At 52.6% G+C, this 12,612-nt stretch overlaps 3 protein-coding genes across 3 annotated transcripts; all 3 read left to right on the forward strand.

The window, feature by feature from the left end:
- Positions 1-477: 477 nt before the first annotated feature.
- On the forward strand, positions 478-4,476 carry SMAC4_06913 (uncharacterized protein). Its single transcript, XM_003344556.2, has 3 exons — positions 478-1,522; positions 1,845-2,855; positions 3,119-4,476. Exons 2-3 carry the CDS (start codon positions 2,550-2,552, stop codon positions 4,310-4,312), a joined length of 1,500 nt encoding a protein of 499 aa, XP_003344604.2. The 5' UTR covers positions 478-1,522; positions 1,845-2,549; the 3' UTR covers positions 4,313-4,476.
- A 4,827-nt stretch (positions 4,477-9,303) lies between these two features.
- On the forward strand, positions 9,304-10,763 carry SMAC4_06912 (uncharacterized protein; the record flags this gene model as incomplete). The annotated part of the gene is made up of 2 exons (XM_003344555.2): positions 9,304-9,555; positions 9,716-10,763. 2 exons carry the CDS (start codon positions 9,304-9,306, stop codon positions 10,553-10,555), a joined length of 1,092 nt encoding a protein of 363 aa, XP_003344603.1. The 3' UTR covers positions 10,556-10,763.
- A 294-nt stretch (positions 10,764-11,057) lies between these two features.
- SMAC4_06911 (40S ribosomal protein eS24) lies at positions 11,058-12,504 on the forward strand. Its single transcript, XM_003344554.2, has 3 exons — positions 11,058-11,304; positions 11,897-12,144; positions 12,203-12,504. The coding sequence occupies exons 1-3, from the start codon at positions 11,222-11,224 to the stop codon at positions 12,280-12,282; spliced, it is 411 nt and encodes a 136-aa protein (XP_003344602.1). The 5' UTR covers positions 11,058-11,221; the 3' UTR covers positions 12,283-12,504.
- Positions 12,505-12,612: the final 108 nt, after the last annotated feature.

The following is a 12,612-nucleotide window of genomic DNA, read 5'->3' on the forward strand; positions in this document are numbered from 1 at the left end:
CTTTCTGGTAATGTTCATCAGAGAAACGGAAGACAGTCGGCCATCGGGCGAGGGCGAAGTTGACGCACTGTTTTCCCATCATCCTATCAGACTTCACCCATCTCCCCTCCTGGTGGTTGCGATCGAGACCTGCCTTTGATACGTATGGCGCACCAGAACCCCCACCACTCCCCTGCTTTCCTCACAAGGAGAGAGATCTGCCTGCCAGCATCCGACTAAAGGTAGCTTGACTTTGCGAGCCCTTCTTGGTCTTCCTGCTCCCATGTACCTCTCCCTCAAAGTTGATGCTAGTATCACAAGCGATGGCGGGAAGGAAATCTTCAACTGCCACAACAGCCGTCGCCCTTCTTTGACAGCGGAGCCAAATCTCGAAACAAAAACGCTTTCACGCTATTATGACGCTTCATAACCTCGTCTGCGCAACCTTTAGCTTGCTCAAAAACCCAGCATATGGCTGACTGGTCCAATCAGCCACTCCGAATTTTTGTGCACTTGCACTTTGCTGTACCACAGCTGGGGTCCCGGATTCATGCAGAAATGGACAGCGGTTACATTTCCTTTTTCCCTTGCCCTTCAGCATGGCAGTAAGGTGGGCTTCCGATGGCTTCTTCCTAGAAGTACCCTCGCTTCAGTGCTAGTGCCAGGATGAGGCTGGGACCGGCCGCACTGGCGAAGCCAACGAGGAAACAAGCGTCCTCCTACACCTCGCCATGCACCCTAGCTGGGTACGCCCTATACGCCTGACATAGGGCAGCCCATGCCAAGGAAACAAGCTGGGGTATGGTTTGGCATCATGTTAGAGTATACCCGGTACAATACGGTCTTTCAGAGGCTGTAATATACTAAACTAACCATTTCCTGACGAGATCATACTGTACAGAGATTGCCTAGTGCTTCTTCTATGAGAGCGAGGAGCCTGACTGCCCTGGCCCAGTGGCTAGACTGCACGATGAAAGTGACTACAACAAACAGAGCATATGTCCGCGGTTGGTTCGTGCTCAAATCTGGCAGGGGGGCTTGTTGACTATTCTGCCATCAGAGCATCAAGACAACCAGGTGAGACCGAGGACTTATAACACTATGACATCTCCTGCAACACCTCTTCTCCGTTTCTGTATCCGTCTTGTCTCTCGTTTCTTTCTCTTTGACTTTCAAGACTTCCAGGTCACTGCCTTTCTCAGTTCGGTTGGATTTCATATCAACTTGGCTTCCAGATCACTCACCCTTCATATCAACCGAGCAACCCTCGACGTAATCGATCAGTCTTTAATCACTTTCCGCCTGCGGCACGGCATCCTCTCGCTTTATCGCATTACCATACGTTCAAGCCCTTCGTTCGAGGATTCCCCCAGTCAGACAGACTTGGTCCGAGAGACAGAGACACGGCCTCCGTCACCCGAGTTTTATAGATTCAAGACATTACTACAGCCGTACAGACATACACGACGCACGCACGACTTAAACGTCCGAGTTCACAACCTCTTCACACCGAGGTCAAGTACGCGAGTAAGCGACCTGTCAGGTTGGTCTTTGTCCTTCCCCTTTTTTTCCCAGTCCTTTCAAGTTGCTCTCCTCTTGGTTATCCGGGGGTTGTGTATCTATAATAGGCCTTTTCGTGCCTGAGTTCCGGGCTGCTGGGCACAAGATAGCCTCGGTGTGTGTCGGTGTGTGTCGGTGTGTACCAAATCAAATGAACCAGGTCCTGGGAGAGGGGATGCTTTGAAGGGAGGCGAGAAAAATCCGGAGTGAGAGTGAAATGAAAAGGGGGGGGGGGAGTGTGTGGCACAAATTTTGACTGGCAGCTTTAGCATGAACACTCGCTCACAAAAACGTACGTCAACCAGGTCCCGGGTCTCCTATCTAGTAGCTGGAGCGCAACACAAGACACGCATACCTTACGCATTAGGGTACCTAGACAACCATAGACACCACCTTCTCAGTCAGGCCACCGAGGGATTCTGAGTCTGTTCTCACACCAGCTCTTCTTATCGGGCTTAATCTACCTTGAACGATTGAGTCGAGTCCGGATCAAGAGCAATCAGACAGAAAGGATTCAGTCCAGAGTCTGCCCCATCTGCATTTGGCGCTGCTGTGTCTGATCACCATCCACTCAGAACACATTCACCCCGCCTTCACAGCTCCCAGGAGCCCAAACCAAACGATCAGTTTCTTCGTGCCTTTCCACAGCACTGTCACTTCTCTAGCAACGATTCACATCCCTGTTACCAGCTGCAGCAGTTCGCAAAGCTCGCCCTGCAGCACCTCACCCCTACGAGCTACCACAGCCGAGCAAGTCTCTCAGGACCTACCCACCACTGCCCTCTTGCAAGGATCAGTCCCTGATCGGTGTCTAACAACGGACGCCCAGGCGGAGCTTTAAGGCTTTTGATCGCCATCAGAAATCTGACACGGAGAAATCTTATCAGTTCGGGCCCAAAGGCAAAGGGTTTGGAGCAAAAATCCGATCAGGCAAAACAGGAAAATACAGCACGGTTTTGAGGTTGAGCTCAGTGTGGCTGGACAGACATTAGACGAGACAACATACGGAAATGGTGTCCCAGACCTGCTATACCCCTCCCCATCACGGTCACCACACACACAATCAAAGACGATATAGTAGTCGCGCCGGCCCTCCTTACTTTTGTCACGGCGGTCCATATTCTACCGAGCAACGTAGGAGCTACTCTTCTTCGGAGCACCACTCTGCCGACCCCCACCACGGACATCACTCGCAAGGGAGAATAGGCTCAGCATCTGCTGCACTTGGTGTTGGAGCTCTTACCATGTCTGATCAAGGATCTTCGTCAGCGAGGGATTCGGAGTCGCAGCCGCAGAGGAAGAGGATTGCCGTTGCTGTAGGTTGAACCACTTGAGCCCCTTTCGCCTCACTTGGACCTCACCTTTCGTTGAGAAAAAAAAAGACTGACAGCCATCAGTGCGGACGTTGTCGCAAACGCAAGATCAGATGCAGCGGTGACCCGGGCCAAGGTCAACCCTGTACGAACTGCAAGAATGCAGGGGCAGATCAGTGTCTGTTTCTTCGGGTTAGTACATACTGTCCTTGCTTCTTCGGGTCCGTTTGCATCACCACCACTAACCCTTCTTTTTTACGCCACAGGTCTCCTCCCGCGACATTCCCTTGAAGCATGATGCATCTCCCGATTTCGGCTACTCCGTCGATGACGCCCGCCTCTATGCCAACCGAAACACCATGAGCCCGGCCTCCATCCACTACGGTCAGCATCCCGGCGCCGTTGGCGTCAGCGGCCTCCCTGGCACAGCGGAAGATTCTCTCATGGCTCAGTACGGTCGTGGTTACGCATACGGTCACCATCAAGCTCCGCCGCCGACCAGTCACAAACAATACTTCCCTGCCACAACCTCATACGCCTCATCCCCCAACCCTTACGGTGATCCTACCACAGTGGGCGTGTCCAGCCAGTTCGGCGATTATACTGCAGCGGGATACCCGCCTGTACATGCTATGGCTCATGAGACGGTGGGTATCGTACCTAGCTGGGGTTCTGCTGCCAGAAAGACCCCTTACGGTGGAGTGTACATGGACTCAGCTTCCGAGTCTTACGGGGGGTACGGAAGCTCGAACCTCGTCCATCGTCCGGCACACCACGGTGCTCATCATGGCCACGGAACACCCACAACGGATTCCCAATCCCCTAATTTTTCTTTCTCCGGTGTAGCTGCGCCCCTACCCACGACCAGCACGGGTGCCGACCGGTTGTTGCCGAACCCCACAGCTGGCACCTCTCGCTCCTCTCTGCCTTACCCTGGCACAGCTATCAAGACCTCTCCACCAGGCGTCTCGAGCTCCCTCGCCGATGTCGCTGCTTCCGCAACTGCCTACGGGGGCTTCGATGGTCTCCCCGCGTCTTACGGATTAACTAGCACCGCCAGCGCTGGTCACTCGTCTTCTGTCCGATCCCACTCTACCTCTACAGATACCTACCACTCATCGGTTTCAGGAACAAGCGCGGGTGCTGGGGAACCTCAAAGCATTTTTGGCGAGGAGGGAAGAAGCTTGCAGAGCCAAGGGGCGGGATTCGATATGCACACCTATACCGCGGAACCGGTGCCGTCGGTTTCTACGGGTAACAGGAGGGACTCAGTTGGATCTTCAGCGACTGGTAGCGGAGCACTGTCCAACGGCCTGTCAAATGGACAGGCGTATGTGCCCAGCGAGAGTATGGTACAGGTCGGCCCTGATCATCATGCTGGCCATCAGGGGGTGTACGAGCAGCAACGTCACCAGGCGCTTGCTGATGGACACAGGAATTCTCTTGCGAGCCACCGCTGAGGCAGTTGTTCGGCAATCTCTTACCACATTAATACTCCCAAAAACTGGCAGGAAGTGGTTCTTTGTCGAGAAGACCCTACAGTACGTGTAGTAGTTTGGATAGTATCAGCAAGCTACATGTGTGTCTGTCTCTCCGAGCGGACATCTCAGGGTGGCGGTAGCACAAGATACAGGAATTGCAAATCACGGTATTAGGAGTATTGAAAGGCGTTCAGGTGGTACTGCGGCGTTACACAGACGGTTCGGGGCTTCGGGGAGGGGGGCAAAAAAAAAAAGAGCACGAATGCGGCCAGGAACTCTCAGCTTGGTCGAGGAGGAGGGGGATAGAGCACACAAAAAGAGGCAGAGGCCCAAGCAAGCGAGCAAGGCGGCGGCAGGGTAAGGGAAACCGGACACCGGACACGGGCAGGGACATTTGTCATGGTCATGGTCATGGTCATGGGCTTGGAGGAATGGGGAAGGACCAGACCTGACCAGCCAGCCAGCCAGTCTCGACTCAGGAGTCACGACATACACTATCTACCCCCGACCCCCGCCGCTTTGCCTTGCATTACGTCCGCAAGCAAAGCAATCCTAGGCAGAAAGTCAGGTATCATCATCATCATCACAACACTACCTCTACCAAGTAAGGGGTATCACTGCTCGCACTGCTGCATTCATTTCATATTCATTTTCTCTTTGTCATTGTCAGAAAGAAGAAAAAGATTCGTTTGTCTTTGTCTATTGCTTAAAACTGCTATTACACCTACCTTAGTACAGTCGGAATTTCTTACCTCTTTCATACCTTCTTCACTTTGGGGCGTCTTGTTTTTTTTTTTTTTTTTTTTTTTTTTCGTGGTCTCTTTTCCTTGAGGGATATTCCCGTGTCGTCGTCTGGTTCTGGTTTTCGGTTTCTAGTTTCGTTTATTCGAGTCTGCATGTGTTCATTCCAGTCTCGCGCGGTCAAGGTAGATACAAACAGCAATCATACCATACCATACCATACCATACCATATCATAACGTACCATACCGTACCTAGTTTAGTTTAGTGTAGTTTAGTTTTGTTAGGTAAGGTACCAATTTCTCATCATTACCTTAGTTAAGGTAGAGAGAGCTCTTGAAAGTACAAGTAATGCCATGATTAGGTAGTCTGCCTATTCTATCATCTCTTACTTTATGTCTATAGCTGTCTTAGCTGCCCGTGCCTTGATTGAGAACTGGCTGGAACAGGCCAAACCGGGCATTCCATTCTTTCCATTCCCTAGGTACAAGTAAGCCCGGCCAGGCAGCACAAAGCGCCAGCGGGTACCGAAGATATTAGTAACCGTGATTTCTACCTTGTGTATTCGGGAACTAAGACTTTTTCTTCTCCCGAACCCTTCTCCCGTCTCCACGTCTCCCGTACCTTACTAACCTTCCCTTCTTCTCCCGTAACCGTCAAGGTCCATTCTCCCGCCTCTTTGACCATTTCCTCCGATGTCTGTTGCCTTCTTGTTCCGTTCCGTTCCGTTCCGTTCCATTCCCCCCCCCCCTTTTTCCAGACGGTATCTCTACCGTTTTTCGTCTGTCAGCAACAAAGGCCGGTACAAGAAAGGCCGGTGCTAGTACCAAACGGAAAGGCATGCATGCTTCATGAAAGCAAGCAACGCCATGATAACGTCGTGACAATGTCGTGATCTCATTTCGTCTTGTGTGGTGTGGTACACATGATATTAATGACATTGCAAAGATGGGGCATGGGGGTTATGCCGTATGCGGTTGTGACTGGGGAGCTTAAATGGGGGTTGAATGGGGTTTTGGTGTTTGTTTACTCCCGCAGTTCCTCTCGAGTCTACTTGTCCAAACTCACTCCAAATATACTTACCCTAGGTACTGTATACCGTTTACATCTAATAGTCCAACGCGTGCAGCTTTGTAAAGGAGTGGATACAATCTCCGAAAAAAAAACTTCGACTGAAAATGGCACAACTATGGAAAAGGAGGAAGAGACCCTGACTGGACTGGACCTGGACCGTAGCTGGGCTGGACCGTACCTACCTCTAGAGGTACTAATTCCTACTGGGTTGGCTGGCTGGATCCAAATCGCCAATGAGCAATAGCTTGACTTTGTAGGTAAAAGAGGCTACATGTACACAATCTATTTCTGAAACGCGCGGGAACTTGCAGATCGGTCGTGCATGTTGAGATATCGCTTTGCAGCATTTGCCAGCATTTGCGGTATATTAGCTGCATGCATGGAGATACGGGGATACGGGGATACGGGGCTCTAGTGCTCATGAGACCTAGACGGACCCGCCCCTGCCCCTGCTGTTAATACCTCTATCGTAGCGTTTTCAGAGTCCAGGCCGGGGCATGGTGGGAAGCATACGGTAGGCGAACATGGAGCGAACTTGAAGGGCAGCGGAAAGAAGTGAGTGTGTGGTGACGATTGAGCCACTTTGTGCTTGGTGGGTAAGGTAGCGAATGTTTTACTGGGATGACTCGGATGAGTAAGGTAAGTGAGGCCGGATAGACTAGACTGCTAAGATCAGCGAATCAGATAAAGGTTGCGCTGATCTATTGATTTGATCTAGACTGCTCTGGCTCTTTCAACACTGGACTGACTGGAGCGAGCAAACCCCTATCTTGGGAGGCATTCCGGGTTCTAGGATTTGGGTCTGTCTGCTGCCGTCTAGGTCCGTTTAGTATCGTCTGGTGCTGTCTTCTAGAGTCCATCTAGGTCCGTCTAGTTGCCATCTGGCGTCCGGGTCCGGGGTCTTGGGAGCTTGACTTGACTGGTAGGGTACGCCGCACGCGGGCATGTCTTCATGTCATGTCATGACAGAAGATGGGCGTCTGATGTGCGAGCGGGTACTGGGCGTTGTCTAGGGACAAATCTATACGTAGGTAGGGTAGGCATCTGTAGATGTAGATGATCTATCCGTCAACTTTTCAAGGCTGTCCAGGGGAACGCACTTACAGATGCTTGACTTGACCGGAGTATGGCACAGGACGGATTGTTTGATGCTGGTAGTAGCTTGGGAAGAATGTAGCAGGGTACCGCGGATTACTTCCCCATTCAGAAGTCTTGCGACGCTCAAGTTTCTCCCACTGCTGACACGGTGACTTGGAGGGCCTGAGCTAGAGGTACTCGTCAGCGCATGGCAAGGCAAGACGCAGCGACCTGCCTAGGTACCTCTGGAAGCTCTTGAGATAGGTAAGGTACCAAGCACCATCAAGGCGAAATCAAGGCAACACCAGCCGCACATTGCATTTCCGAGAGCGGCGCGGCCCTCTTCTCTTGTGCGACTGGACTGGACTTGTTGGTTTCATCCAGTCCAGGCCCAGCTAGGCTCAGTTGTACCTGCAATGGGTAAGGCGAACCAGCCAAAGCCCAGTTCCTCTCTCCCATCCACCCTTCACATCCTTCGGGAAGAAGGCAAGGGAACTTGAAACTCGTATTCATCTGCTGGCGTTAGCAGACTTCATGCATAGAGGGACCAAGCAACCTATCAGTGACTAGAGGGGAGTTATGTCATCTAGATGGTCTGGGCCATCATGATCTAGTGTCCCCCTTCTTCGTTTGTATCATCCCATTATATCGTCATCTCGCAGTTCAACAGCAATTCCCTAATGCAGACAGCGGTTGCATTGACGGGAGACTGGAATGTTCCTTGCAAGGACGAGGATTCATGTACTGACCCGCTTCCGACACCCAAGACAAGACAAGACAAGACAAGAGAAGACAAGACAATCATGCCCGTCCTCGACAACAGCAAGCAGTGGAGGACAGAATAGGAAAACCCGGGCGGTAAAAAGGGAGTAGGGACCGAAAGACGTTGCCTACCCCTGAACTGGGCCACGGGCGGACAGGGACGGGGAGACAGGGAAAACAAGGAGATGTATGCATCGACCGGACCGGGAGATAAAGCGAGAAAGCAGATAGGCGACACAGTACAAGTGGGACGACGACTTTCGACTGTAGGTCAACATGTTAAACCCCCATGCCTAGGTGAACGACGACCCCCGGACATTGCCTGTGTCGCCGGCTAGCCACCTCCACCAACAAGTATGAGTGCTCGCTTCTTGCTTCCTGCAGTTCCGGCACACACAATGTCATGGGATGTCGTGTCGGGGAGCTGTTGAGGAGTACTGTGTAGATGTCGTGAGATCTAGATGAACATCGCTTGGATGCTGTGTATCACCATTCACCCATCCTGTAATCCCACTGCACGCTGTGCTCAACGGGGATTCAAGGCTTAGCCCATGTTGGGCCTAGCGTGCCGGCCTTCCAGTTCCAGGCCGGGAAGAAACTTCACTTGACTCGGATGATCGATTCGGATTCGGTATGCCGTCCCTCCTAAGGGTTGGTAGGTCCGCCGGTCGTGCCGCCCTTGAAGTCGAGGGACAGAACTCGAGGGCCCGTGGTGGCCCGTGGTGGGGGTTCCGGTGCTGTCCATGTCTGCCTGTGCATGTGCTCGAATGCCCGTGGCCGTGGCCCATGGGGTAGACTGGACGTTTTCGCACGGTATGGTCATTCATTGTCTAGATTACCTGGGTATCGGCCTGTCGCGTCTTTTGTGAGAGTAAAGCTCGTGGGCCTAACGTCGATAGCCGGTACCAATCGACATTGGATCGCGGTTTGGTGCATTGGTTTCTTGCGTTTTTGTTAGTGGTGCGCCACGTTCAGTTGTGATGAAGGATGACCATGTCATTTGTCTAGTGTAGAGTTTTCGGTGTCATTTGAGTTGAGTTGGAAGAGCGTGCTTGATTCCACTCCAAGATGTCAAAGCGATGTGTTTCTCTGAAAAGAGCAAGTGTCAACGTCGTCCGTTAACTGCCAAGCCTTCAAGGAGGTTGCGCCGAGGGCACACGTGACTGCACTGAACGGGAATGAAATGTGGATCTGTGACATCCAAACTCCAAAGTCCAAACTTCGAACTTTGGAGTCGCTGAACTTCTGTCTGTCAAACCGACCGCCGTCACCACCACACCATTGCCTCACTGTGCTGCCGGCAGACCACATACAACAATGGCTCGAACGACCCAAATAAAGCGCAAGCATATAAAAATTGCTCGCTTTTGCCGGCAATACCTCCAGCTGGAGCCTATCGTGGACTTCCCCGACGGCGAATACCTGTGCGATGCATCCGTGCAAGAGACACTGTACGAGCAGCTGTTCAGTGAGGACCTCAAGAACCCGGCGCCTGTGCGGTACCAGCTGAGAATCCTGAAGGAGCTGGTAAAGCGGATTGAGGGAAGTATTGAGGATTGGGAATTATATGTAAGTTTCTGTAATGGTCATTTGTCCTGAATGTGTCGCCGGGGCTTGAAGTGAGAATGTCTCGGCTGGCTGCTGGCTGCTGCAAAGATAAAGTTACCTACCTCCATCCATCTCGTAGCAAGTTTCCTCACCAAGCATTTCTCTTGCAACCATTTATTAGGGCCTCTCGGACAATCTCTACACAAGATTATCCCATCTGCTCTCGCTGCAGTTACCCTCCGAGGCCGATGCCGCGCAGCAAAAGTGCTACGTCACTTACCACCTGTCTCTTCTTGGTGCCGGTACTGGTCATGCCGAAGAAGATGGCGATCCGGAGTCAGAGTCGGCCCGTGATGTGCCGGTCCTAGGAGACAAAGCCCCCCACATCACCCTCCTAGAATCCCGCAACCTCATCGCCGCCTCCGGCACCACCGGCCTTCGCACATGGGAAGCTTCCCTCCACCTAGGCCAATACCTTCTCAGGCACCCTTCTCTCGTCCGCGGCAAGCGTGTTTTGGAGCTAGGCGCAGGAACAGGCTACGTCTCCATCCTTTGCGCCAAGTATCTCGGCTCCAAACACGTCATCACCACCGACGGTTCCGACGAGGTCGTAGCCAACCTGCCCGATAGCTTGTTCCTCAACGGACTACAAGGCTCTGATGCCGTCCAGCCCATGGAGCTATGGTGGGGTCACGCGCTTGTCGGCACCGAAGAGGAGAAATGGAACGGAGGACGGGAAGTGGACGTGGTGCTGGGCGCGGATATCACGTATGATAAGAGCGTCATTCCGGCGCTGGTGGGCACGATTGACGAAGTGTTTGGGTTGTTTCCCAGGGCGGAGGTGGTGATTGCCGCGACGGAGAGGAATCGGGAGACTTATGAGAGCTTCCTGAGTGTTTGTGAGGGCAGGGGGTTGGAGGTTGTTCATGCGGAGTTTCCGGTGCCGAAGAGGGAGGAGCAGACTGGGCCTTTCTATAATGATTTGATGCCGATACACATTTGTCAGTTGAGGCGGAAGTAAGGGTTCTTGGTGGTGGTCGTCGTAGGGAGCTTGATGGAGCTGGAGGGAGCTGGAGCTTGACGCCCGGGTGGTGTAATTGATAGGAGCTTATCGGTCAACCTTGATGGCCGTCTGGCGTATGGCTCCACGCCGTCGCATTGTCTGCTTTGTTCTTCCAACCTGAACAGCAGAAACAACAGTAAAGAGAGAAAAAAGAAGAGATTGAACAGCGCTCCTTATTGATATATGTGTGCTTTCATGAAGAAATGAATCATCGAAGCGACCAAGTGGCATCACCCTCGCGAGTGTTGCTGGCTGAGGGGATGTTTGTCAACATGTTGACTTGGACGACTGAGAATGGCCCAGCAACGAGTCCAAGGCTGGGGTTTGGCAGTGGAAGTACATGGTCCGTGCACAGTAAAAGTCCTGGCGCACGGCCCACTCCCACCAAAACAGCAGCAGCGCCAAGATTTAACCCTCATATCTCAGGCCACAACTTCCACAAGATTAGGGCTTGCACCCAATTAACCGACACGGGAGTGGAATTTTCTGAGTGGCTCCACCAGAGCCTGCGAGTTGCCCCGTGCGCTGGGACTGCAAAAACACCAAGTTCAAAAAAAGCACAACCCGCTCCTCCAGCTTTGCACTTCTCGGTCTTGATCGTCAACTCGCCCGCAAGACACCAAGATGGCTGACTCCGACTCCCCCGTCACCCTGCGCACTCGCAAGTTCATCCGCAACCCTCTGCTTGGCCGCAAGCAGATGGTCGTGTACGTTGCCCTCGATCCGTGATGAAAAATGGACGACAACGCCGTCGCAGCAGCAATTCAGTATTGGATCTTTTGATGTGTACCACCTTCACTTGTCTTTCACAGAGCATATCCGAGCAAAAACTTCCATCGCGAAGTCCCACCGAAGCAAATGCGACAAAACCACCGACAAGAAACACTCTTTCCCCGAGATGAGCGCGATCGATCGAGTCAAGCATGACCCCATATCCAATCCATCCACATTTGTTACCCTGCGAAATTAGCAGCCTTTGATGCTCAAGAGGTTCAGAAAGAGATGGGAAACAAATTTTGGGCTTGACCCTTGCAGAGAAAGACTTGCGGTTTCGCTGGGGATCATGATGCGGATTGCGATGATGGGCAAAACAGAGACAAGAAAGATACTTGCAACCATCCCGGTTCGAGTGGTGGTCGGTGGTTTTGTCGCGTTCGCTTCGGTGATCGTGATACAAATCTGAGGGAGGCGGAGAAGGAGACACATCAAGTCCAATGCTGCTTATTTGCTATGCGCGGTTGTTGCTCCCTCAACAACTTAGGACAGTCTTGCTTACTCCTGCTTTTTTTAACACTACAGGGATATCCTCCACCCCAACCGTCCTAACATCTCCAAGGACGAGCTCCGCGAGAAGCTGGCCACCCTCTACAAGGCCACCAAGGACCAGGTCAACGTCTTCGGTCTCCGCACCCAGTTCGGTGGCGGCAAGACCACTGGCTTCGCCCTCGTCTATGACTCCCCCGAGGCCATGAAGAAGTTCGAGCCCCACTACCGTCTTGTCCGTGTCGGCCTTGCCTCCAAGATCGAGAAGGCTTCTCGCCAGCAGCGTACGTCTCCTCCCCCGGGTACCACCCCCAACTACAGGTTAGCTAACACCCCCAACAGGCAAGCAGCGCAAGAACCGCCAGAAGACCCTCCGCGGCACTGCCAAGGTCAAGGGTGCCAAGCCCAAGAAGGAGAAATAAGCGTATCGCTCTCCTTTGTGCTTTGTCGTTCTTCTCTATTTCGCCGGGTGTTTGCGAGGGTGTGCATTCTGTCTTGCAGTGCATATGGGGCTTCTTTCTCCGGCAGTCCATCTGCCGCCTGCAAACCTAGTCAGCATTTGGGATTCATTCGGAGGCGTGACGGTCGGGCTTTCAGGGATTACGGCGACATAGCATACAAATTCAGGGGTGTTTTGCGTGGCAACAAAAAACATGATCAACAACTTGTGGTTCCTGTGATCGATGATGTCTTCAACGTTCGTTTGGTTTGGACGAGTGTCCTGTCTTTTTACCTGCCTTTTACCTACCTCC

The sequence above is a fragment of the Sordaria macrospora genome, chromosome 2, assembly GCF_033870435.1.
Source record: "Sordaria macrospora chromosome 2, complete sequence".
NCBI classification, from domain to species: domain Eukaryota; kingdom Fungi; phylum Ascomycota; class Sordariomycetes; order Sordariales; family Sordariaceae; genus Sordaria; species Sordaria macrospora.

What these genes read in the sequence shown, in the direction of transcription:
- SMAC4_06913 (XM_003344556.2), top strand. Translation starts at nt 2,550, where the DNA reads ATGGTGTCCCAGACCTGCTATACCCCTCCCCATCACGGTCACCACACA. An exon ending in GGAAGAGGATTGCCGTTGCT is followed by an intron (nt 2,856 to 3,118) that starts GTAGGTTGAACC and finishes TTTACGCCACAG; the next exon opens with GTCTCCTCCCGCGACATTCC.
- SMAC4_06911 (XM_003344554.2), top strand. Translation starts at nt 11,222, where the DNA reads ATGGCTGACTCCGACTCCCCCGTCACCCTGCGCACTCGCAAGTTCATC. An exon ending in GGCCGCAAGCAGATGGTCGT is followed by an intron (nt 11,305 to 11,896) that starts GTACGTTGCCCT and finishes TTAACACTACAG; the next exon opens with GGATATCCTCCACCCCAACC. An exon ending in GAAGGCTTCTCGCCAGCAGC is followed by an intron (nt 12,145 to 12,202) that starts GTACGTCTCCTC and finishes CACCCCCAACAG; the next exon opens with GCAAGCAGCGCAAGAACCGC.